Source organism: Pelophylax lessonae, assembly GCF_965119305.1.
Source record: "Pelophylax lessonae genome assembly, chromosome: 2".
Taxonomy (NCBI): domain Eukaryota; kingdom Metazoa; phylum Chordata; class Amphibia; order Anura; family Ranidae; genus Pelophylax; species Pelophylax lessonae.
The window spans coordinates 44,277,877-44,304,583 of record NC_138769.1 but is presented as its reverse complement, the minus strand read 5'-3'; the positions used below and the strand labels follow the sequence as shown (position 1 = coordinate 44,304,583).

Below are 26,707 nucleotides of genomic sequence, written 5' to 3'. Positions count from 1 at the left end.
TAATGAGAAGAGGACGAGGTGGCGCCCCTGGTGGCAGGGGGCGCAACGGCACCCTGTGCGCCCGTTCAATGGCGAATAACGGAGAAAAAACATTCTTCCCAAAGGTGTCAAGGAGCCACTTTTCCATAAATGATTCGGGGGTCTTTTCCTCCGCCCCCTCAGGGAATCCCAGAAAGCGGAGGTTATTACGTCGGAGGCGATCCTCCATGTCAGTGATCTTATCAATGGTGGCCGTGTTACCCCTCTGTAAATCAGACACAGAGGCCTGCAAGGGGCGGTGGGCATCCTCCAGGTCGCCAATACGTTGTTCCGCGTTCCCCACCCTATGGCGGAGATTATGGACATCCTGCTTCAGGAACGACATCTCCATCCTCACAGACTCAATTTGAGTAGTGAGAGAGGCCTGACAATGGCGGATGGCATCCATGATGGCAGCAAGGGATGGCTCAGGCCTATCTACCCCCACCCCTGCCTCAGCAGTGGGGTCCAGGGGGGAGGAAAGAAGAAGATCACTCACAGACTCATGCCGTTGCAGGGAAGAAGAGTCGTCAGGCTCCGAACCACCTCCGTGGGAGAGAGAGGCGGATGGCTGCGAGGATCTGCAGCAGCAGCTGGCTGGCTCGAGCTCCATGGCGGGCCGGCGCCATCTTGGGACCGCTCGAGGAGGGAGGCCGACGGCCGGGATCCAGGCGCCTCCGGACCAGGGGGACCGATCTTCACCATCTCCGCTGATGCACCGAGGGATCAGGGGTACACAGGCGTCGGAAGCAGGTGAGTAGCGGCTCGGGGTTCCACAGGATCACTGAAGGATCAGGGCAAGCAGGAGAGAGCTCCGGGACCGCGCTGCTCTCACATCAGTAGCCGGCCACGCCCCTCCACTTGACAAATCTAGATTAACCATTTTACCTAAGCTAGATTGATTATTAACATATGGCAAGCCTTATCAGTCCAACGATGATGATTTACTGGCTATGAGGCCACAGTTGAAGCCTTGGTTTGCCCATTTTTTTCTTCTGCTTTGTTTTATATCTCCTTTTTTTTTTTTTTCTCTATATACCCAATTGTTTTACATCCTGATGCTCTACTTTTCCGTCCGTTTACATGAGATGACCGGTTGTAACGATGACAAGTTAGTTATGTCTGATGAGTAATGTTTTTGGCTATGGTCATCCACATTCTTGTTCGACCTTCTTTACCTGATTGTAGCAATCAATAAAAATTTAATTAAAAATAAATAAAAAAAATAAAATAAGCCTACTATTAAAATTATAGACTATAGAAATAATTTCTTTGTCAGTGGGCAAACGTACAAAATCAGCAGGGAATCAAATACTTTTTTCCCCTCACTGTATTTCTATTAGTCAGTAGGGCATATATCAGCATTAGCAAATCACATTGTTATTTAACCACTTAATGACCAGGCCATTTTTTGCGATTCGGGACTGCCTTATTTTAACGGATAATTGTGCGGTCGTGCGACGCTGTACCCAAATAAAATTGATGTCCTTTTTTCCCACAAATAGAGCTTTCTTTTGGCGGTATTTGATCACCTGTGCAATTTTTATTTTTTGCGTTCTAAACAGAAAAAAAAGCGACAATTTTGAAAAAACAAAAATATATATATATATATTTTTTTTACTTTCTGCTATATAACATTCTCAACAAAAAAAATTTTAGGCAAATTTGTATTCTGCCACATATTTTTGGTAAAAAAAATCTCAATAGGTGTATATTGATTGGTTTGCGCAAAAGTTATTGCATCTACAAACTAGGAGAAAGATTTATGTCATTTTTATTATTTTTTTTTTACTAGTAATGGCGACGATCAGCAATTTTTAGCGGGGCTGCGACATTGTGGAGGACAGACCAGACACCTAACTGACATTTTTGACACTTTTGGGGGGACCAGTGAAATTTCTACAGTAATCAGTGCTAAAAATATGCACTGTTACTGTAATAATGAAACCGGCAGGAAAGGGGTTAACACCAGGGGCGATCTAAGGGTTAAATGTATGCCTAGGGGGTGTTTTCTAACTGTGAGGGGGATGGGCTTATGGAATCATCACAGGGACCTGTGCTCCTAAATAGGAGGAACACAGGAGCTCTGTGTTGATTGCTGACAGAACAATGGTCTGGTGTTATAAACACGGCAGGCCGTTCTGTCTTTCAAGGGAGTGATCGTGGGTGAGCGGCGGCGATCGCGGCCGCCGGCCCCGCAAGTCAGCTTCCCCTCTCGCGAATCACCACGCCCGCCCCACGCTTGCTCCCGAGGAGCGACGTATGGGTATGGCGATTCGCGCAGCAGAGCCACCTTGCCGCAGTATATCTGCGGTGGGTGGTCAGCAAGAGGTTAAAGAAGAACAGTACTTTTGGACCGCCATGTATGAAAATCATCTGAACAAAAGGCCAATTGGTTATGTTTTGCCTCCCAGGTTCTCCCCCACCCTGTATATATAATGAGCAAATATGGCTTCCCCCCCCAATGTACATGTATACTCAATGAGCAATTAATTAGAAACAGTTCACTCAAAACAGCCTCACTACTTCATGACACGGATTCCACATATTACAAAGCTTTAGGCAATAATAAGCCCAAAAGCAAACATTTATTATATTGCGGCTTACTAAGTCTTAGATGTGATGGCTGCATTCGTTTTCTTTTTTTTTTTTTTAAGTCTAATGATCTAGCCAGTAAGTCAGAGGATTAAGACAAACCATATACCACTTACAGGAGTTCTTACAATTGTCAGCTTTTATTTATTTATGTAAAACCTTTATCTCAAAAGGAGAAAAAAACTTGCTGTAAGTGCCGGTTCACATTTGTGCGATGCGGGAACGCTGCGAATATGCAGCGTGTTCCCGCATTGCATCCGCACCCCTGGCAGTTCACACTGCCATATGCGATACGCTGGGGGTGTCAATTAAGAGTTAACGACACCCCCAGATCAGATCGCACATCACAGTGCGATCTGAAAGTTCGCACAGAATCGGATCGCACTAGTGTGAACCACCATGCGATCCGATTCTGCTGCGGACCAAAAAAAGGGTCCTGTGCGTCTTTTAGTGCGATTGCGGTGCGAATTCAGCCATACAAACTGTATGGCTGAATTTGCACCGCACAGAGATCACATGTAATTTTAGGAGCAGTGCGCTCCGAATTACATGCGATCTCTGTCATCGCACAAACGTGAACCGGCACTTACTGTTTAAAAAGTGTAAGCTGTGGTTCAGCTACAGTTAGTGTATCTAAGAGCCCATTCAGACTGGCGCAACACGACTTTGGAGGGGCGACCTGTGAAGTCGCATGCACCGCTGTGCACCGCGACTTCGGCGTGACTTGCAGAGACTTCACATAATGGAAGTCTATGCAAGTCGCTCCGAGGTCGCCCCAAAGTAGTGTGTCGCTCCTATTAGAACGGGTCCTGTACTTTTCAATGGACTGCGACCGAACGCAACTTGTCAGGCTGACAAGTCGCCTGACAAGTTGCACTAGTCTGAATGGGCTCTTAATCTTCCCCCAAAATAACAATGCGCTGTTCAAAGGTTTTGCTTTTGCCCCTTCATCCAGAGTGTAGGAACTCTAAAACAGGAGGTGTCAAAGGCGTGTGCACACAGGGTGTGCCGGATGTGCTTGGGCGCACCATAATCACCTCGTGCGCATTAACATTATCACTCTGTGTGCAGGCGGGGAGATGGGAAAGATCTCGCTCTTATTGGCTCTGCAGTTCTCTTTCACTGCGCCGGCAGAGAGATTAATGTTTTGAGGTCATATATATGTAGAGACACACACATGCAAGTGTGTTTGAGCATCGGGTGTACACCCTAATGCAGTAGGCTGTGCATACCTTTCAGAGGTGTAATACTGGCCAATTCACAAGCTGAAACCAAAGGGAAAAAACAAAATGAAAACTAATGCAGCCACCTCATCTAATGATTGGTAAGCTGCAATATGTTAAATTTCTGGTTTAACCTCCCTGGCGGTCTGCTTATGTCAGGATTTCTGTGCTAAAAGCGGTACATTGTTTTGCATGGAAATCTGTTGTTTTATGTTTTAAAATTCACCTTCCCCTGCGATCCCCCGCCGTCCTCCCCCGCTGTCCTCCAGCCATCCTCCCTGCCCTCCTCCCTGCTGTCCTCCAGCCATCCTCCCTGCCCTCCTCCCTGCTGTCCTCCAGCCATCCTCCCGCTGTCTTCCCAGCCGATGCCGGCACTTGTCTTCCGGCTCCCTTCCTTGCGAGCGTTGCGACGCAGGGGGGTGGAAACGGCGGCAATTTCAAAAAATGTAAATACACCAAATGACACGATACAAAGCTGTGATCCTAACGGATTACACTGTATCATGCCATTTCACCACAGGATTTCACCTGGTGACTTTTCCAGTGCCCTGCCTGTGCTTTTCCAGTTCTTTGTGCCTGGAAAACAGAGAACGACCATGGCGTCCAAAAAAGTGTTCTTTTTGCGCAAAATCGCTTTTAGACGAACTGGGAAACAGCGACAGCGAAACGGAGTTACTTGAAGAACTGAGCGATAGGGATTTGTGGGAAAATTCGTCATCAGGCATGGAAAGTGACGACAGCGACGATTCTGATGTCTCTTTCTGGCACATCGCTCTGTTGGAAATTCTGAAGAATCACTTGATATACTTCCCAAATTCCGCAAGCTATGTGCCAGAAAGAGACATCAGAATCGTCACTGTCCCATTAATCATTATAATTGAAAGTGAAAGTAGTGAAAAATCCAAATTTTGGGTTGTCCTCAGAAAAGTAATAGAGGGAAAACCTTCCATTTGGGACACTAGTTCTGGTGACTTGGGGGTTCCAAGGGATTCCCTTAAATTGCAGGGCTTTCCTCTCACTTCCTGTTTGACTATGGAACAGGAAGTGAAGGGAAATCTCAGAAATAATTATAACCCTACCTTAACCACTTTCGAACCGCCCGCCGCAGTTATACGTCACTACTTTGACGTTAAATACCGGGGTTTTGGCAGCAGATACTGCCATAATCCCCGGTGTATTTTTATTGGGCGGGTAGTCCTTTTACTCATAAAAGTGGTCCCAGCAGTGGATTCACCGCGTGATCGGTGCCTCCCTGCCGCTTCCCGGTTGTATTCCCCGCTTACCGAAGCCGACGGTAGTGAAAAACGATCCGGTCCTCTACCCTTCTAAGCAGGAAGTCCAGTGAGGGCAAGCTGGACCCCACTCATAATAACATAGTTACATAGTAGGTGAGGTTGAATAAAGACAATAGTCCATCCAGTTCAACCTGTGTAGGTGTGTGTTGCCGTAATAATCTCACATAGCCCTGAATGTTCTGATCCTTGAGATGTACGTCTAAAAGTCTTTTGAAAGCCACCATACTTCCCGCAGAAACCACCTCTTGTGGTAGACAATTCCACAATCTTGTAGCCCTAACAGTAAAGAACCCCCCTCACTGCCTGAGGTTAAAACGCTTCTCCTCTAATCACATTATATGCCCTCGAGTCCTCATGAAATCCCTTCGACTGAATAGCTATTTTTCTATGCCGAGATCCCCATTGACATATTTATAGATTGCTATCATGTCCCCTCTCAGGCGTCTCTTCTCCAGGGAGAATAAATCAAGCGATTGCAGACGCTCTTCATAATTAAGGTCCTCCAATCCCCTAATTAGTTTAGTTGCCCTTCTCTGGACTCTCTCCAGCTCCAACACATCCCTCCTGAGGACTGGCGACCAGAACTGGACAGAATACTCCAGATGCTGTCGGACCAGAGTTTTATAAAGTGGAAGGATTATAGTCTTATCTCTGGAATACATCCCTTTCTTTATGCATGCTAATATTCTGCTGGCTTTGGCAGCTGCCGCTTGACATTGCATGCTATTGCCTAGTTTATCATCAACCAAGACTCCCAGATCTTTCTCCATTTTTGATTCCCCCAAGGGTTCCCCCCCTAAAGTGTATTGTGCTTTTATGTTTTTAGTCCCCAAGTGCAAAACCTTACACTTCTACACATTAAACCTTATTTTCCATGTTGTTGCCCACTCTGTTATTTTGTCCAGGTCATACTGTAGGATATCTGCTTCATGCTGTGCATTTATTGCCCTGAAGATAGATATGGAGGTAAATGGCGCTGCCACAGTGTAAATAATAAATATGGGTTAGGGTGTGTGCATTTAAATCTGGGGCAAAAATGAGTAATAAATAGATAAAATCTGGTGGACTAAAATGGTAGGTTCTAAATCTGTGCAATAAATAATGTATGCAAAAAAATTAAGAATTAATGGTAAAGAGAGTGGTGGTATAAATACAATAAATAAATTGTTGATAGATGAACGTGAATAAATACTATCAAATAAATATAGAGAAATGTGTAAAGAATGAATCTGTGGGTGTACACAATAAAGTGATCACATGAAAAAATATTAACCCCACTCAGGTGATAGTGGTTCAAATAAATAAAGTGCATATATCGTGTGCAGATAAAGTGCATATAACGTGCTCAGAATAATTAGACCACTTTATAAAAAATGTGAATAAAACCAATAGCCTCAGATAAAAAAAAATTTTTTCTCTTAAAAGTCCATAAAAATCAGCAGCAATAGATTTATATGATGGTAATCCCAATTGAGTCCATAAACCAAATCTAAGCAAACTCCAAAGAAAGTGAGAAAAAAGTGGATTTCCGGGTGATAAATAGGGATGGGGGTGCTCAATGGAGGAATAAGTGCTCCCCTCCTCTTGATCCCGCACTCACCAGAGGGTGATAACCCTACAGGGGTAACCAGCGTGAAATATATCTCCTGGGGGTCCCTCAAATGCTTGTCCAGATATCCACTTGTTCCAAGATAGGAATCAATAGGCAGTAAATCCGCAGTAAATCCTCAATCATATACCGGTAACATAGTAATAGGGAACCGTATCCAGGAAATGTGAAGAAGAGAAAACTCCAATAGTGAAGTATTGCTTAAACAACTTTCACTTTATTGTTAAAAACAGTACATGGTACTCACATTTGGCATTAGTAGACGTGCATATATGTAATTAGGGACCGCAAGACCCTCGTGTAGCGGTGTAGTGATGTAGCGGTGCCCTTCCGGGACGCGGTGCGCTCCACTCACAGGACAGTGGAACTGACGTGACCACGCTCTATGCGTTTCGTCATCAATGACGTCATCAGGAGCAGCTACCATGTACTGTTTTTAACAATAAAGTGAAAGTTGTTTAAGCAATACTTCACTATTGGAGTTTTCCCTTCTTCACATTTCCTGGATACGGTTCCCTATTACTATGTTACCGGTATATGATTGAGGATTTACTGCGGATTTACTGCCTATTGATTCCTATCTTGGAACAAGTGGATATCTGGACAAGCATTTGAGGGACCCCCAGGAGATATATTTAACGCTGGTTACCCCTGTAGGGGTATCACCCTCTGGTGAGTGCGGGATCAAGAGGAGGGGAGCACTTATTCCTCCATTGAGCACCCCCATCCCTATTTATCACCCGGAAATCCACTTTTTCCTCACTTTCTTTGGAGTTTGCTTAGATTTGGTTTATGGACTCAATTGGGATTACCATCATATAAATCTATTGCTGCTGATTTTTATGGACTTTTAAGAGAAAATTTCTTTTTTTTATCTGAGGCTATTGGTTTTATTCACATGTTTTATAAAGTGGTCTAATTATTCTGAGCACGTTATATGCACTTTATCTGCACACGGTCTTTGATATATGCACTTTATTTATTTGAACCACTATCACCTGAGTGGGGTTAATATTTTTTCATGTGATCACTTTATTGTGTACACCCACAGATTCATTCTTTACACATTTCTCTATATTTATTTGATAGTATTTATTCACGTTCATCTATCACCAATTTATTTATTGTATTTATGCCACCACTCTCTTTACCATTAATTCTTAATTTTTTGCATACATTATTTATTGCACAGATTTAGAACCTACCATTTTAGTCCACCAGATTTTATCTATTTATTACTCATTTTTGCCCCAGATTTAAATGCACACACCCTAACCCATATTTATTATTTACACTGTGGCAGCGCCATTTACCTCCATATCTATCTTCATTCTTTTGATATAGCTTTGCTATATTTCGAGGTAGGCTGCAGCCATCTCTATTTCAACCATAAGCGCGGAAACTCTCTACCCTTAACGCATTTATTGCCCTGCCCAATTTTGTGTCATCTGCAAAAACTGATATAGAACTACTGATCCCGACCTCAATGCTGTTTATGAATAAATTGAACAAGGTTGGTCCTAGGACTGAGACTTGGGGGACCCCGCTTACTACCACAGACCAGTCTGAGTATGCGCTGTTTATTACCACCCTTTGGACACGCCCTTTTAGCCAGTTCCGTATCCAAGAGCAAACCCTGCGGTTGATACCTGCAGACCTTATTTTATAAAATAAGGTCTCTATGGCTTTGGAGGAGAGAGGGTGAATCTCCTGAACGGGCGCACAGACAGCAATAAAAACTGAATGCGTTCTAATCCATCTCCACTCTATCCAAAACTATGAAAAAACGTTTTGCCTTTTGATATACTTTAAGCTTAGTGGGTTGATTGCTTCTGCCTATTAATGTGAAGGAGGTTCCAGTAAGAAGAATGCTAAGGGCAATTACCTTGTTATGAATACTTATCTGACGCAACCATTCCCTGAGGTCCTCATTCAGAGGTATGGTTTGGGAAGATGATAAATGTTGGGAACACCTTCCCAGAGTGTGCTTTATGCCCTAAGGACCCTCCCTGGGAGGATGTTTGTGTAGAGCACATCGGATTGGGCCTTTGCCTCAGCCTGGAGCATGAGCTGAAGACCCAAAGATTTAAGTTGAAGGTAGAGTGAATACCTGAATAGTGTGGCAGAAATGCTAGGCATAGCTGCCATCTACCTTGCAGGGGGGATTCTTTGCCCACAAACTCAGGGACTGTATTTTTGTCTGCTTACCGAGGGACAGAAACCAGATGTAAGAGAAAGGACTGTGACTGCTCTTATAGGGCCATAGATTTGTCTCGTTGCTCCCTCAATACCAGCATCTATTTAAAGGCTGCCCTTAAAGGGCCTGCTTATATATCAGAACACCTGTCCTCTTTTTCTGCTTTTTGAGTGTCTTGAACGACCTCTAAAGATTGAGATGTTGGCCCACAAACCACCTGGGGGACCACATCTTCCACCTGGGGGTAAGGGACTTCTACGCTGTATAAGTTCATCTGCAACAGTACAGTTGAGAACTCTCCATGATACTTTTTTCTTAGACTAAGAAAAAGAAAGTATATAAGTTCACCCTAGCAATCAGAGGTCATCATGGCCAGAACTTATGTAGGGGGCCTTACATGCGTGACGGAGCTATCCCTTGTTGTGTTACGTAATTCAAGCCAGGTTGCTGACCAGGGACCTGGCTCTGCTCACTTGTATATTTCAAGAGGTTAAGAGCTTAACCTGGGCCCTCCTGTAGCACTATTCTCTCACACACACACAGGGTTCACCTCAACTTCAGATTGCTCACTAGGACAGGCGTTACACATCACTATGGATACTTGTGAGGCCTCACTTTATCGAGGTTCTAGGTGGGTCTCTAAGCCAGGCCTTGAGATGGAGCTGAGGACCGGGGTGGTAGCCCAGCAGCCCAAGAGGGACATGTCTTGACCCTATGGACCATAACTATGGAAATAAAGGTTCATAAGTCCAGGTTCCAGTCTTCATCTGTCCAGTTTTGGTGAACTTGTTCCCACTGCAGCCTTATCTTTCTGTTCTTGGCTGATAGAAGTGGAACTCATCATGGCCATCTGCCTCAAGGTTTGACCTATTGTTTATTCTGAGATTCTTTTCTGCTCAACACAGTTCTAAATTTTGGTTATCGGAGTACCATACCCTTTCTGTCTGCTCAAACTAGTTTGGTCATTTTGCTCTTCTCTTATCAACAAGGCATTTTGATCGTTAGAACTGCGGTTTTATGGACGTTTCTTGTTTTTCATCCCATTCATCCCCAAGAAAACTCTAGAGACTGCTGTGGGTGACAATCCCAGAAGATCAGCAGTTATAGAAATACTCAAACCAGCCTATGGCCCCTTTCACACTTATGCAACTTGTCATGCAACTTTGGACATCAGAGTTGCACGACGTCGTTTGCCATGTTTTCCAATGATACCCATTCATATATGCGCAACTTAAAGTTGCAGCAACTTCAAAGTAGTTCCTGCACTACTTTGGCCTGATTTTAATGCGTTTTGAGGTCCAAAGACATAGACTTCAAGTCCAGTCAAAATTGCGGCAACAAAATTGCGGCAAAATCGCTGTAAAATCACGCGACTTTCAAGTCGCACAAGTGTGAAAGGGGCCTAATTGTCGCCAACAATCCTGCCCCAGTCATGACTACAAACCCATCATTTTTGTAAGTCTGCGATTTAATAATAGAATTCCCTAAAATGTGATTTTGCATGCCGAGTTTCTTTCTTCAGCTTTACAAGATATCTATGTTACTCATCTGGACATTACACAGTGGATAAGCATCAATACACCACTTATTTATTGTCCAATGGACTGGCAGGTGACAAACATATCCAGTAAGTGAGCCGGCAACTCCAAATCCATATTGAAATTGTATTTGTTACATGAAAAGAGCATACAGGAAGGCTAACATGTTTCGGCAAACCGCCTTGATCACGGCACAGGACTGGCAGGTGACAGATGAAATTGCAAAGCTAAAATATGCCACATGTCTTCTGCTGGCTCTATGTGCATCAGGTGTGTAAATCACAAGACTGACCAAAAAGAATTACAAATACATTTTTTATCACAGGTACTGTATATACATAGCGTCGACAATTTACACCGTGCTTTACATACAAATCCTTTGCCAGGTAAAGAGGGTAACATCTATGTATATTCTTATGATGTAATTATTGTTTGCGCAAATGTCCTCTAGTGTAAAATTTCTGTTGTTTTTCTGCGGGAGCCTCAGGTGATGCATATAGCCAGCTATAGAAATAAGGTTGCACACGCTTGTACCCGTGTAAATGCAGATGCTCCTTTGCGTGTATGACGTACAGTATTCCCCCCGAATGGAAAACTGCAGCGTTTGGGAAGTACGTCATACAGTGCTTTGCAAAAGTACTTGCCCCCCTTGAACTTTTCGACCTTTTGCCACATTTCAGGCTGCAAACATAAAGATATAAAACTGTAATTTTTTTGTGAAGAATCAACAACAAGTGGGACACAATCATGAAGTGGAACGAAATTTATTGGATATTTCAAACTTTTTTAACAAATAAAAAACTGAAAAATTGGGCGTGCAAAATTATTCAGCCCCCTTAAGTTAATACTTTGTAGCGCCACCTTTTGCTGCGATTACAGCTGTAAGTCGCTTGGGGTATGTCTCTATCAGTTTTGCACATCGAGAGACTGACATTTTTGCCCATTCCTCCTTGCAAAACAGCTCGAGCTCAGTGAGGTTGGATGGTGAGCGTTTGTGAACAGCAGTTTTCAGTTCTTTCCACAGATTCTCGATTGGATTCAGGTCTGGACTTTGACTTGGCCATTCTAACACCTGGATATGTTTATTTGTGAACCATTCCATTGTAGATTTTGCTTTATGTTTTGGATCATTGTCTTGTTGGAAGATAAATCTCCGTCCCAGTCTCAGGTCTTTTGCAGACTCCATCAGGTTTTCTTCCAGAATGGTCCTGTATTTGGCTCCATCCATCTTCCCATCAATTTTAACCATCTTCCCTGTCCCTGCTGAAGAAAAGCAGGCCCAAACCATGATGCTGCCACCACCATGTTTGACAGTGGGGATGGTGTGTTCAGGGTGATGAGCTGTGTTGCTTTTACGCCAAACATAACGTTTTGCATTGTTGCCAAAAAGTTTGATTTTGGTTTCATCTGTGGCAAATTTGAAACAACACTTTTTATGGATATCTTTAAGAAATGGCTTTCTTCTTGCCACTCTTCCATAAAGGCCAGATTTGTGCAGTATACGACTGATTGTTGTCCTATGGACAGAGTCTCCCACCTCAGCTGTAGATCTCTGCAGTTCATCCAGAGTGATCATGGGCCTCTTGGCTGCATCTCTGATCAGTCTTCTCCTTGTATGAGCTGAAAGTTTAGAGGGACGGCCAGGTCTTCGTAGATTTGCAGTGGTCTGATACTCCTTCCATTTCAATATTATCGCTTGCACAGTGCTCCTTGGGATGTTTAAAGCTTGGGAAATCTTTTTGTATCCAAATTCTGCTTTAAACTTCTCCACAACAGTATCTCGGACCTGCCTGGTGTGTTCCTTGTTCTTCATGATGCTCTCTGCGCTTTAAATGGACCTCTGAGATTATCACAGTGCAGGTGCATTTATACGGAGACTTGATTACACACAGGTGGATTCTATTTATCATCATTTAGGTCAACATTGGATCATTCAGAGATCCTCACTGAACTTCTGGAGAACGTTTGCTGCACTGAAAGTAAAGGGGCTGAATAATTTTGCACGCCCAATTTTTCAGTTTTTTATTTATTAACAAAGTTTGAAATATCCAATAAATTTCGTTCCACTTCATGATTGTGTCCCACTTGTTGTTGATTCTTCACAAAAAATTACAGTTTTATATCTTTATGTTTGAAGCCTGAAATGTGGCAAAAGGTTGCAAAGTTCAAGGGGGCCGAATACTTTCGCAAGGCACTGTACATGCATACACCACATTTGTGCCTGCAATCATCCATATGCATGAGCCTTTTTGTCAGTCCATTGATTTGCATACTCTGATTCTTTGCGCTGTCTTTTCTTTTCATTACAGACTGCTCCGCCTTTCTCAATCACAGCATCAGTAATGTAACTACTAGCGGATTTCACATTAGGTGGAGTACTGACTGTCCTGACAACCACATTTATAACATACAGATAACGTCTTCAAAGGGAATTCACAGGAGCGACAATATATCCGGGACATCTCTGGATATAAGCGGGTTGAATTTTGGGGAACTATACATTGTACTGGTCACATTCCACACCTGTTCTGGAGAGACACAGTCATGGGAGGAGAAAGTGAAAACAGGTAAGTGGCATCATGCATGTGATTTTAATCATATACTTCAGACCGCATTCACATTGCAGCACTAATAGCGTTGGTAGTATTCTTCTGTGCCAGTCATTTTAAAGGAAAAGTTCACCTTTTGGAAGATGTTACATGCTCCACCTGTGTTTAGGGGTAGAACATGTACCAGCTCCTGCTGCCTCTCCCCTCTGATCCACCCTCAGTGTGACAGCAGGCGGGGGATCTTCTTCCGCATCCATTATCATAATTCAAAAACAGCACAGCCACGTGGGCATAGCACTCTATATCTAATTATCTAATTCAATCAGGTTACTGTGAATGAACTACAAGTACCATCATCCACTATGTCAGATGGCTTTTAGTTCTGAATGAACTGCAAGGGCGCTGATGAGCACACTCATGATTCATTCACAAGCCCTGTAGCTTTCAACCTGACTGCACGCATGGAAGTATGGGCTGAAAGCTGCAGGACTTGTTTGCAGAAGCCTGACATTGCACCTCTGATCACGGGTGCAATGCTTTCCAGGCTCCTGCAGTAAAAAATAATAAATGCACATTTTTTTCTGCAAAAATACATGTGTTTATTATTTTTCCTAAAAAGGTGAACTTATCCTTTAAGGGCTCACTCACCGCAGCTGCGTTGGGTTACCCAAGAACAATACAATTTATTTTGCCTTATGTGCTAGGGCAGGGGTCTTCAAACTATGGCCCTCCAGTTGTTCAGGAGCTACCATTCCCAGCATGCCTAGTTTTACAATGCCTCATGGGATGTGAAGTTCCTGCAACAGCTGGAGGGCCGTAGTTTGAAGATCCCTGTTCTAGGGCTTTAGTTAACACCAATGAGCTGTGTTGTTGTGCACTGAGAAAAGAAGGACGTGTTGCATTCTTGCACAGCATGTTCCAACGTGCTGTAATGCATTGTAATCTGCTGCAATGCATAACAATTACTGCAACCGTAAAAAAACAAACACTGCAAAGTGGTTTGAAGCTAACAGCAGGCATGGATATATTTGCATAGTTACATTGGTCCGGCTTGGAAAAATGTAAGTATGCATATACCATGCCTGTGGGATCCCTATGGAAGCTAAGAATCACTTAACTAGTCTCCGCTACTCCAGTGATTGCCGCTGTCTTCTGGGTCTTGTGCTTAGCTGCTGCCCTGCTTTATAGTAGCCACAGGGGGTTGCCCACTCAGCACAGGTGCCATTCACAGAATGCCCTGCGTTTTTCTTAATCAATGCAAGGTATTCTCTGATTGGATGAAATGAAGAGCCAGTGATGTCATGATCTCCCCCTGGTCCAATCAAAGTATGCTTTGCATTTATTAAAAAAAAAAAAAATGCAAGGCGTTCTGTAATTGCACCCATGTTGAGTCGGTGAACTGTGGTTTCTATGCAGCAGGAAAGTCACTTGCCACAGAAGTCCAAAGATAGAGGCAATAACAGTGTTGGGGTAGTTACTCAAAAAATGTAACTAGTTACTTCTGTAAATTGTAACGAGATTACTTTACTAGTTACTGCATTTGAAAAGTAACTTCCCTACTTATTACTTTACCTTCCTCTTTCTTAATTGACCGTGTAGAAGAAGATACATGACACTCTTTCTGCATAGAGTTTATTGTATAAACACAGGCTTTGGGAAACATGAGAACATAACCTGAAAAAACAGAATAAAACATAAAGTGCAACAAAAAGTCATAAACTTCATCCCTCTCTATTCTTCGAAATAACGATTGTATCGCACGGCTTGGCTAACGCAGGAAAGCGCATTCCTATAGCCTAGTAAAGTAGTGTAGTTACCTCCTATAGCCTAGTAAAGTAGTGTAGTTACCTCCTATAGCCTAGTAAAGTAGTGTAGTTACCTCCTATAGCCTAGTAAAGTAGTGTAGTTACCTCCTATAGTCTAGTAAAGTAGTGTAGTTACCTCCTATAGTCTAGTAAAGTAGTGTAGTTACCTCCTATAGCCTAGTAAAGTAGTGTAGTTACCTCTTTTAGCCTAGTAAAGTAGTGTAGTTACCTCCTATAGCCTAGTAAAGTAGTGTAGTTACCTCCTATAGTCTAGTAAAGTAGTGTAGTTACCTCCTATAGCCTAGTAAAGTAGTGTAGTTACCTCCTATAGCCTAGTAAAGTAGTGTAGTTACCTCCTATAGCCTAGTAAAGTAGTGTAGTTTCCAATATTAGTATTGTAACTAGTTACGTTACTTCGTTACCAAAAAAAGTAATGTAGTTACTGTAATCCGTTACTTTGTAACTAGTTACCCCCAACACTGGGCAATAACTATAGCATCAAAGACTACTAGACTGATTCTCTGCTTCCACAGGCATCCCACAGATATGAAATATACATACTTACATTCTTATAGGCTGGACCAATGTTACATAGTTGGTGAGGTTGAAAAAAAAAAACACCAATCCATCTAGTTCAACCTATGATGTGTGTGTGTGTATATGTTTATGTCAATGTAGGTATTCTCTAAAAATCCATACTTTGAATTCAGCTTTAACAATGCACAAAAGCAGCGTAAATGCACAACAAATACCAGAGTGCACACACCTGTTGATGTGAATGAGCCCTTAATGGCATTTTCACGCAGCTTAGTTGCAGCTCACTACAAGGCATGGTAACCTTCAAATACACACACACGCACTGATCACTTTCTACCACTAGATGTCAGTATAATACTTCCTGTCCTGACCTTTCCCTATTTCTGCCTTGTATTTGATGCAAAACATGCAGATATGGGATCATGATCTTTCAGCATTTAGCAAGGCATTTAAAGGAGAACTCCAGGCAAAACACAAAATTCTGTAACAGCCGGCTTTATTTTTATGGATGCCATTTTTTTTCACAACTTTGCTTGCTCCATGTCTGCGGGAATGTTGTTGACAATCATGAATAGGTGAACCAGTTGTCAGCCGATGCTCCTTAGAAATGTGTAGTAGCCAATCAGTGTACTTCCCAGTGATTGTTATAGCCAAAGTGAACACCAGACAACCGTTGGTATAAAGTAGTTCATTGTGTTTCTAGCCCTACCCTCTATACTCCTGTAAAAGTTGGGTAGAAAAAAAGAAAAAAGATCACCCCTTTTCCTCCCCCAAAATACAACAACAACAATATATTGAGTAGCAAATGGAATAGCCTTGCTCCAGGTCGGCCCCCCGCCACAATCTAATGCACACTTCTCATTTGGGTGCAAGCTCAGCCTATCACACTGGACATAACGTAGGCACTGAAATGCCAACTGACAGCTGCACTCCAAATAGAATGCATCTTTATAATAGCATAGAAAGCAACATAGTAAAGTAAAAAAGACACTGTGGAGAATGAAAAAAAAATCAAACTCGTTTCACTCTGTATCAGAGCTTAATCATGACTCCAATTGGAGTCATAGTTAAATGCTGATACAGCGTGAAACGCGTTGACTTGTTCCATTCCCCACAGTGTCTTTAGTTTTGCTGTACTATGTTGCTTTTTATGCTACATTAAAGATGGATTCTATTTAGAGGTCAGCTGTCTGGATTTTGGTGCTTACAAAAAAAAGAGGTTGTATAAACTGTCCCATGTAGTGGATATTATCGGCAATATCTGAATTGCTTTTGCTGAAAATTACAGAGGGACAAATGCTGAACGGAACTCTGAAGATCGAAAACTGGAACCTCACAGAATCCCTAAAGGATCCGAATTCTCCAGAGTATGCGGAGTTTGCGAACAAATTCATCTCAGAGGTAAGGTCTTATACTTGTCATGTTCACCCATTCACTGCATGGTGCAGAGGTGTCCCCACTGGAAAATGTGATCCTGATTTCTGCTGTGTACCAGATATAGAAAAGATAGACACCATCCCTGGAAATGATCAAAGACACAGGGAGATGACCTCAAAGCAAAAAGGATCATTTTACTAAAAGAGTAGTTGATACTTAGAACAGACTTCCACTTCTATCAGTTTTTTATTGCTGTCCGTGTCTCCATTTACCCTCTATTTGTACTGATGACTGTTGTCACTTAGAAAGAAAATGAGGGGAAATCAAAATTACAGTTAGGGCTCATTCAGACGTGTGACTTTTAATGCCTTTAAAAAGCGACCCATGGCGGCATTTGACAGGAGGTTAGGAGGCAAAATGTCGCTTCCTCCGTACCACCTGTTTAAAGCCTGAAAATGCTGACCCACCATGCTGCAATGCACACAGTTACAGAACGGTTGCCCCATTCATTGCATTGGGTCACATTCAGCAGCGGTACTGCCCATCAAATGCAACATACTGTTTAATTTTTGCCGCAGTCGGAGGCAAGACATCATGTGCCCTGAGCAGCTAAATATCCTTGTGCAGGTGGGAAGTTGGGGGCAGTAAGGCTTTGTTCAGATGGGCGCTAGCATGTGCACTGCATGCAGGCTGTCTTGGTTTACATTCTCCCTGAGCTGCATGCAGGCTGTCTTGGTTTAAATTCTCCCTGAGCTGCATGCAGGCTGTCTTGGTTTAAATTCTCCCTGAGCTGCATGCAGGCTGTCTTGGTTTAAATTCTCCCTGAGATGCATGCAGGCTGTCTTGGTTTACATTCTCCTTCAGCTGCATGCTGGCTGTCTTGCTTTACGTTTTCTCTGAGCTGCATCCAAGCTGTCTTGCTTTACATTCTCCCTGAGCTGCATGCAGGCTGTCTTGGTTTACATTCTCCCTGAGCCAGAGGCGTAACTAGAACCTTCAGGGCCCCGGTGCAAGAAACCATGAAGGGCCCCCCCCGGACCCCTGGCCGGAGCCCTTCCCTTCAAGCCCGGGGCTCTTCCCACTGATCCTGGGGTCCTTTACTCCGCTTGCGGGGTCCTTTATTGCGGTCCCACCGCGGGTCCCTTTCACAAGTTTTGCAGTGGGCCCCCTTCCTGCCATCTTGGGGCCTCCCCACGGTGGTGGAATGCCAGGGCCCGGTTGCAAGTGGGACCTTTGTGATCCTGGAAGTTCACCCACTGGTGTCAGTAGTTTTTATTTTTTGGTATTTTAATTGTATTATTTTTTATCATTTTATTTTATTTTTTTACAATGTCACTGACTATGTCCATTTAGAGAAGCAAGGAGCTGGTAAATTACATATTTACCGACCCCTTCCTGGTTCTCTATTGTTACACATCCCCTGCAGCAGCCGGCAGGAAAGGGGAGGGATCACAGTGGGGGGGGGGGGCAGGGGAGCACACAGGGGCCCAGAGACAGCAGAACACAAATGAACTGGATAGGAGGAGTGGCGGGGGCAGCATACAGAGGATGCAATCTCCTCCATTTTCTTTCTGCAGCTACAGGAGGAAAAAGGAGGACAGTGATTTCTCTACATGCTGCCCCCGCCTCCCCTCCAATCCAATGCTGGGCCCCCTGGAGCATTGGGCCCAGTTGCAATCGCAACCCCTGCAACCCCTGTAGTTACGCCCCTGCCCTGAGCTGCATCCAGGCTGTCCCTGAGTTGCACAGAGGCAGTCATGGTTTACATTCTCCCTGAGATGCATGCAGGCTGTCTTGGTTTACATTCTCTCTGATCTGCATGCAGGCTGTCATGGTTTACATTCTCCCTGAGATGCAGGCAGGCTGTCTTGGTTTACATTCTCTCTGAGCTGCATGCAGACTGTCTTGGTTTACATTCTCCCTCATCTGCAGGTAGGCTGTCTTGGTTTACATTCTCCCTGAGCTGCATGCAGGCGGTCTTGGTTTACATTCTCCCTCAACTGCAGGCAGACTGTCTTGGTTTACATTCTCCCTGAGCTGCATCTAGGCTGTCTTTGTTTACATTCTCACTCAGCTGCATGCAGGCTGTCTTGGCTTACATTCTCCCTCAGCTACATGCAGGCTGTCTTGGTTTACATTCTCTGAGCTGCATGCAGGCGGTCTTGGTTTACATTCTCTCTGAGCTGCATGCAGGCTGTCTTGGTTTACATTCTCTCTGAGCTGCATGCAGGCTGTCTTGGTTTACATTCTCTCTGAGCTGCATGCAGACTGTCTTGGTTTACATTCTCCCTCATCTGCAGGTAGGCTGTCTTGGTTTACATTCTCCCTGAGCTGCATGCAGGCGGTCTTGGTTTACATTCTCCCTCAACTGCAGGCAGACTGTCTTGGTTTACATTCTCCCTGAGCTGCATGCAGGCGGTCTTGGTTTACATTCCCCCTGAGCTGCATGCAGACTGTCTTGATTTACATTCTCTCTGAGCTGCATGCAGGCTGTCTTGGTTTACATTCTCTCTATTTACATTCCCCCTGAGCTGCATGCAGGCTGTCTTGGTTTACATTCTCTCTAAGCTGCATGCAGACTGTCTTGGTTTTCATTCTCCCTGAGCTACATGCAGGCTGTCTTGGTTTACATTCTCCCTGAGCTGCATGCAGACTGTCTTGGTTTACATTCTCCCTGAGCTGCATGCAGGCGGTCTTGGTTTACATTCCCCCTGAGCTGCATGCAGACTGTCTTGGTTTACATTCTGCCTGAGCTGCATGCAGGCGGTCTTGGTTTACATTCCCCCTGAGCTGCATGCAGACTGTCTTGGTTTACATTCTCTCTGAGCTGCATGCAGACTGTCTTGGTTTACATTCTCTCTGAGCTGCATGCAGACTGTCTTGGTTTACATTCTCTCTGAGCTGCATGCAGGCTGTCTTGGTTTACATTCTCTCTTAGCTGCATGCAGGCTGTCTTGGTTTACATTCTCTCTGAGCTGTATGCAGGTTGTCTTGGTTTACAATCCCCCTGAGCTGCATGCAGGCAACCTATAAAGGTAGATGCAGGTGCAGCAGCTTCACAGACACGGACGCATGTCAAAATGTGGCAGCTATGCAGGAGTGGGTGCGTGGACCAGATTGCAGAATTTGTGCTGTGGCCATGCAGCCACTGTATCTGCTAAGGGTGGATGCAGGCATAAAAACAAAGGCAAACAAATCCTACCGACCATTGTTGGGCATTGCCAGGAGGAGCGGGGAACAATGATGAATATCTTTTGGCACTGCTCCAAACTTCGTCTTTTCTGGAGAGAGGTTCGGAGGATTGTGTAACAATTTACAGATCATGAAGTACTGGGTGACCTGGCCTTTTTCCTTCTTAATGTCTCAAACATTCCAGCTAAAATTTACAAGATATCTACAAGATATCTAAAGTTTGTCATCTCCTTAACGCCGCCAAATCGTGCATTCCTCTTACCTAGAAATGCCCGCAACCACCGACCATTGGTCTTTGGCTTAACTGGGTAGAAGAGAACAACAAATCAAACACAATGAGAAACATATAACAGGTGCTAAAATAAGTCCAAACATAGAATCCAAAGGGATGCTACGAAAGTCCTCCTCATATGTGACCCAGGTTGAAATACAAGCAGTCACCATTAGGGTTGAGCGGACACCTAGATGTCCGTGTTCGACGGGTTCGGCCGAACTTTAAAAAAAAGTCCGGGTCCGTGTCCCGGACTTTTACCGAACTTTTCCCGGACACCGAACCCCATTGAAGTCAATGGGGACCCGAACTTTAAGGCACTAAAATGGCTCTAAAACACCAAAGGAAAGGGCTAGAGTGCTGCAAATGGCAGCAAAACGTAATTAAGAGCATGGCAAGTGCTCTGCAAACAAATGTGGATAGGGAAATAACTTAAAACAACAAAAAAAAACAGAAAAATAAAACAATGTTCTTCTTCATCTCTGAAGGACGAGGCCCATATGGAGTAGGAGGGAGGTTGAGGTGGTGGTGGATGTGGCGGTGACATAGGCGTGCGCACAGGGTGTGCTGGGTGTGCCTGGGCACACCCTAATCACCTAGGGCACATAGCATTGCCAGTGAGGAGATGGGAAAGATCTCCCTGGGACCTGCTCTGCTCTATTTCTCCTTGCCTACAGGTACATGGCCCCGATACATTACTCTCCCTGCTGGCAAACACATGCATGTGTATTTCAACTTTGGGGTGCACACCTTAATGCAATAGGCTGCGCACACCTATGGGCGGTGTAGGTGGAAGCGGCGGTGGAGGAGGACCAGGGCCGGATTAACAGCATCATGGGCTTGGTGCTGAGGATTTTGAAGGGCCTTAAGGGCCGTGCCTTGCCATGCACCCAGAGGAGGAAGGGTGCAGCCATGCATGCCTAATTCAACATGGGATGCTGTCTCTGAAGCCCATAAACACATCCATGCATCGCCAACTGTCCCTCCTTGTCCGGCCTTCACGCTGTGTGGGGAGGTTCTGAGGGTGCTGCCTGGGGAAGCGAGCATAGAAGCCAGACTTCTGTGTTTACAAGTGACAGAAGAGCGGTAACAGTTAATATGGCCAACCCGGGGCCTATATAAAAGGTAGGGGCCTGGAGCTGCAGCTCCAATAGCCCCTACATTAATCTGGCCCTGAGGAGGAGGACGAGGTAGCCAACACTGCTTCTTTTCAAAAATTTTAAATGAGGGTACACCCCAAAAGAGTGAGAAAGAGCAAAAATGGAACAATGGGTGGGTAAGGTCGGTATCCATTGCTATTCTGCATAAGGTACGGAAAAGTCCCGTGGGATCCATGCCTGGTTCATTTTAATGAACGTGAGCTTGTCCACATTGTCTCTGGACAGGCGGCTGCGCTTGTCTGTTATAACGCCCCCAGCCGTGCTAAATACCCGTTCAGATAATACACTGGCTGCAGGGCACGCCAGCACCTCCAAGGCGTAAAGGGCAAGCTCAGGCCATGTGCCCAATTTGGAGACCCAGAAGTTGAAGGGGGCAGACCCGTCATTCACTACATGTAGGCGTGTGCACACATACTGCTCCACCATGTTGGTAAAATGCTGCCTCCTGCTAAGACGTTCCATCTGAGCTGCTGGTGCTGCTGTTTGTTGTGGCGTGCTGACAAAGCTTTTCCACATTTCGGCCATGCTAACCCTGCCTTCTGAGGTGCTGGCGGTGCCCTGGTTGCGTTGGCGACCTCCTCCTCCTCCTCCTCTGCCTTGTGCTTCCACTGTGGCCCCGCTGTCAGATGGGAATGCCAGCAGCATGGCGTCTACCAGCGTACGCTTGTACTCGCGCATCTTGCGATCGCGCTCCAGTGAGTGAATTAAGGACAGTACGTTGTCCTTGTAACGGGGATCCAGCAGCGTGGCCACCCAGTAATCAGCACAAGTTAGAATGTGGGCAACTCGGCGGTCGTTGTGGAGACACTGCAGCATGTAATCGCTCATGTGTGCCAGGCTGCCCAGAGGCGACGAAAGGCTGTCCTCTGTGGGAGGTGTATCGTCCGTGTCCTCTGTATCCCCCCAGCCACGCACCAGTGATGGCCATGAGCTGGCCTGGGTGCCACCCTGCTGTGAACATGGTTCCATCTCCTCCTCCAGCTCCTCCTCCTCCTCATCCTCCTCATCCTCCAGAACTGTGCCCCTGCTGGACAATTGCGTCCCTGGCGTTTGCGTGTGCAGGAACCCACCCTCGGAGCCCCTTGCGAATGACTGCCCTGAAAGCCTTGGAAATGTTACCTCTTCATCCTCCTCCTCCTCCTCATCCTGTGCCACATCCTCTTCCATCATCGCCCGAATTGTTTTTTCAAGGAGGCATAGAAGTGGGATAGTTAAGCTGAGAACGGCGTCATTGCCACTGGCCATGTTGGTGGAGTACTCAAAACAGCGCAACAAGGCACACAGGTCTCGCATGGAGGCCCAGTTATTGGTGGTGAAGTGGTGCTGTTCCGCAGAGCGACTCACGCGTGCGTGCTGCAGCTGAAACTCCACTATGGCCTGCTGCTGCTCGCACAGTCTTTCCAGCATGTGCAAGGTGGAGTTCCACCTTGTGGGCACGTCACATATGAGGCGGTGAGCGGGAAGGCCGAAGTTACGCTGCAGCGCTGCCAGGCGAGCAGCAGCAGGGTGAGAACGCCGAAAGTGCGCACAAACGGCCCGCACTTTCTGCAGCAGCTCTGACATATCGGGGTAGTTTTTAAGGAACCTCTGCACCACCAAATTCAGCACATGCGCCAGGCAAGGGATGTGCGTCAAACCGGCTAGGCCCAGAGCTGCTATGAGATTTCGCCCGTTATCGCACACCACCAGGCCGGGCTTGAGGCTCGCTGGCAGCAACCACTCATTTGTCTGCTGTTCCATGCTCCTCCACAACTCCTGCGCGGTGTGTGGTTTGTCCCCCAAACAGGCAAGTTGTAAAACTGCCTGCTGTCGTTTACCCCTGGCCGTGCTGAAGTTGGTGGTGAAGGTGTTACGCTGTCCGGATGAGGAGGCGGTAGAGGATGAGGAAGCGGAGTAGGAGGAGTTAGGAACAGGAGGCAAACTGAAGCGCCCTGCAATCCTCGGTGGTGGAAGGACATGCGCCAAATTGCTATCCGCCTCAGGCCCATCCGCCACTGCATTTACCCAGTGTGCCGTTAGGGAGATATAACGCCCCTGACCGTGCTTACTGGTCCACGTATCCGTAGTTAGGTGGACCTTGGCACAGATGGCGTTGCGCAGTGCACACCTGATATTTTCCCCCACTTGGTTGTGCAGGGAAGGGATGGCTTGCCTGGAAAAGTAGTGGCGGCTGGGCACGACGTACTGTGGGACAGCCACCGACATAAGGTTTTTAAAACTGTGCGTCTCCACCAGACGGAATGACAGCATTTCAAAGGCCAATAATTTTGAAATGCTGGCATTCAGGGCCAGGGATCGCGGGTGGGTAGGGGGGTACTTCCTCTTCCTCTCAAGTGTTTGGGAGATGGAAAGCTGAACGCTTCCACGGGACATTGTGGAGATGGTTGTTGGTGACCCAGGTGGTGGTGTTGCTGACAGATCGTCTGTTTGCGGGGTGGCAGGTGCCGGTATCACTACAGATGTGGCTGGAGCGGCCGAGACTGCAGCAGAAGAGGAAGCAGGATGAGCCAGAGACGTTTCTTGGTTTTGAAGGTGTGTACTCCACTGCAGCTCGTGCTTTGCACTTAGATGCCTGATCATGCAGGTTGTGCTCAGGTTGAGAAGGTTTATGCCTCGCTTCAAGCTCTGATTGCACAGGGTGCAAACCACTCGTGTCCTGTCATCAGCACATTTTCTAAAGAACTTCCACGCTAGAGAACTCCTTTGAGCTGACTTTGGTGCGCTCGTTCCCTTGCTGCGTTGGGCAGTAGCGGGCGTAGTGTCTAGGGCACGGCCGCTCCGCTTCTGCACCCTGCTCCCTCTTCTGCTGTGCTGGTGGCTCTGTGCGACCACCGCCTCTTCCTCCAAACTACTCAGGTCACCTGCATGACGTTCATTCCATGTGGGGTCGAGGACCTCATCGTCCTCCACATCATCTTCCACCCAGTCTTCACCCCTGCCCTCCTTGTCGGTCTCCACAATGCTGAACGCCGCAGCAGTTGGCACCTGCGTTTCGTCATCATCGGAGACGTGCTGCGATGATCCTTGCATGTACTCATCTTGAGAAATAAGTGGTTGGGCATCGCTGCACTCAATCTCTTCCACTTCTGGGGCAGGGCTAGGTGGATGGCCCTGGGAAACCCTGCTGACAGAGTCCTCAAAAAGAATAAGAGACTGCTGTATGGCTTGGGGCTCAGACTGCTGGCCTGATTTGCAAGGGGGTGAGGTGAAAGACGGTTGGACATTGGCTGCAGGTGCCAACTCTGACCTTTCTGCAGTAGACTGGGTGGGAGACAATGTGAAGGAACTGGAGGCACTGTCAGCAGCAAACCAATCTACTATCGCCTCAACTTGTTCTGGCCTCATCACTTCTAGGGGCGTTTGATGCCCTACCAAATACTGATGCAGGTTCTGTCGCCTACTCACACTTGAGGAAGGTGTTTCACTTGTGCGTGTAGCTGGCACAGATCGACCACGTCCTCTCCTTGCAACAGGAGCTCTACCAGCAGCACCACGACCCAGGCCACGGCCCTTATTTGACGGTCTCCTCATATTTCTGTAATTTAAGATCTTGCCCTAGAAAGGTTTTTATTGAATAGCGGAATAGGAAATATGATCCAAAAAAGTGTATGTATCTCGCACGTACAAAACCACACTAGGCCCCAATTACTATTGTTTCTACCCCTAAAAGGATGGATGAGGAGTAGGAGGAGTATGGAACAGACAGCACCCTCAAATCTTCAGAAGTATGAGATGAACCCCAAAAACTTGGAAAGGTGGATCTCACACGTACCGACACAGACTATCCCGCAATTCAATTGATCCTCAAAGGTTTTTATTGAATAGCGGAATAGGAAATATGATCAAAAAAAGTGTATGTATCTCGCACGTACACAACCACACTAGGCCCCAATTACTATTGTTTGTACCCCTAAAAGGATGGATGAGGAGTAGGAGGAGGAGTATGGAACAGGCAGCACCCTCAAATCTTCAGAAGTATGAGATGAACCCCAAAAACTTGGAAAGGTGGATCTCACACGTACCGACACAGACTATCCCGCAATTCAATTGATCCTCAAAGGTTTTTATTGAATAGCGGAATAGGAAATATGATCAAAAAAAGTGTATGTATCTCGCACGTACACAACCACACTAGGCCCCAATTACTATTGTTTGTACCCCTAAAAGGATGGATGAGGAGTAGGAGGAGGAGTATGGAACAGGCAGCACCCTCAAATCTTCAGAAGTATGAGATGAACCCCAAAAACTTGGAAAGGTGGATCTCACACGTACCGACACAGACTATCCCGCAATTCAATTGATCCTCAAAGGTTTTTATTGAATAGCGGAATAGGAAATATGATCAAAAAAAGTGTATGTATCTCGCACGTACACAACCACACTAGGCCCCAATTACTATTGTTTGTACCCCTAAAAGGATGGTTGAGCAGTAGGAGCAGGAGTATGGAACAGGCAGCACCCTCAAATCTTCAGAAGTATGAGATGAACCCCAACAACTTGGAAAGGTGGATCTCACACGTACCGACACAGACTATCTCGCAATTGAATTGATCCCCAAAGGTTTTAATTGAATAGCGGAATAGAAAATATGATCAAAAAGAAAGTGTATGTATCTCGCACGTACACCACCACACTAGGCCCCAACTACTATTGTTTGTACCCCTAAAAGGATGGTTGAGCAGTAGGAGGAGGAGTATGGAACAGGCAGCACCCTCAAATCTTCAGAAGTATGAGATGAACCCCAAAAACTTGGAAAGGTGGATCTCTCTCACACGTACCAACACAGACTATCCCCCAATTTAACTGATCCCCAAAGGTTTTTGATTAAATAGCGGAATAGAAAATATGATCCAAAAAAAGTGTATGTATATCACACGTACACAACCACACTAGGCCCCAATTACTATTGTTTGTACCCCTAAAAGGCTAGATGAGGAGTAGGGGGGGTATGGAACAGGCAGCACCCTCAAATCTTCAGAAGTATGAGATGAACCCCAAAAACTTGGAAAGGTGGATCTCTCTCACACGTACCAACACAGACTATCCCCCAATTTAACTGATCCCCAAAGGTTTTTGATTAAATAGCGGAATAGAAAATATGATCCAAAAAAAGTGTATGTATATCACACGTACACAACCACACTAGGCCCCAATTACTATTGTTTGTACCCCTAAAAGGCTAGATGAGGAGTAGGGGGGGTATGGAACAGGCAGCACCCTCAAATCTTCAGAAGTATGAGATGAACCCCAAAAACTTGGAAAGGTGGATCTCTCTCACACGTACCAACACAGACTATCCCCCAATTTAACTGATCCCCAAAGGTTTTTGATTAAATAGCGG

The 26,707-nt window shown here is 45.5% G+C and overlaps 1 protein-coding gene across 2 annotated transcripts in view; it reads left to right on the top strand.

Annotated features, from left to right (window-relative positions):
• UMODL1 (uromodulin like 1) overlaps positions 1-26,707 on the top strand; it is a 133,186-nt gene that overhangs the window by 58,853 nt on the left and 47,626 nt on the right. For both annotated transcript variants that reach the window (XM_082245766.1, XM_082245765.1), the window contains 2 exons: positions 12,785-13,042; positions 16,655-16,767. In XM_082245766.1, coding sequence (XP_082101892.1) covers positions 12,785-13,042; positions 16,655-16,767 — 371 coding nt within the window. The remainder of the gene's footprint in view (positions 1-12,784; positions 13,043-16,654; positions 16,768-26,707) is intronic.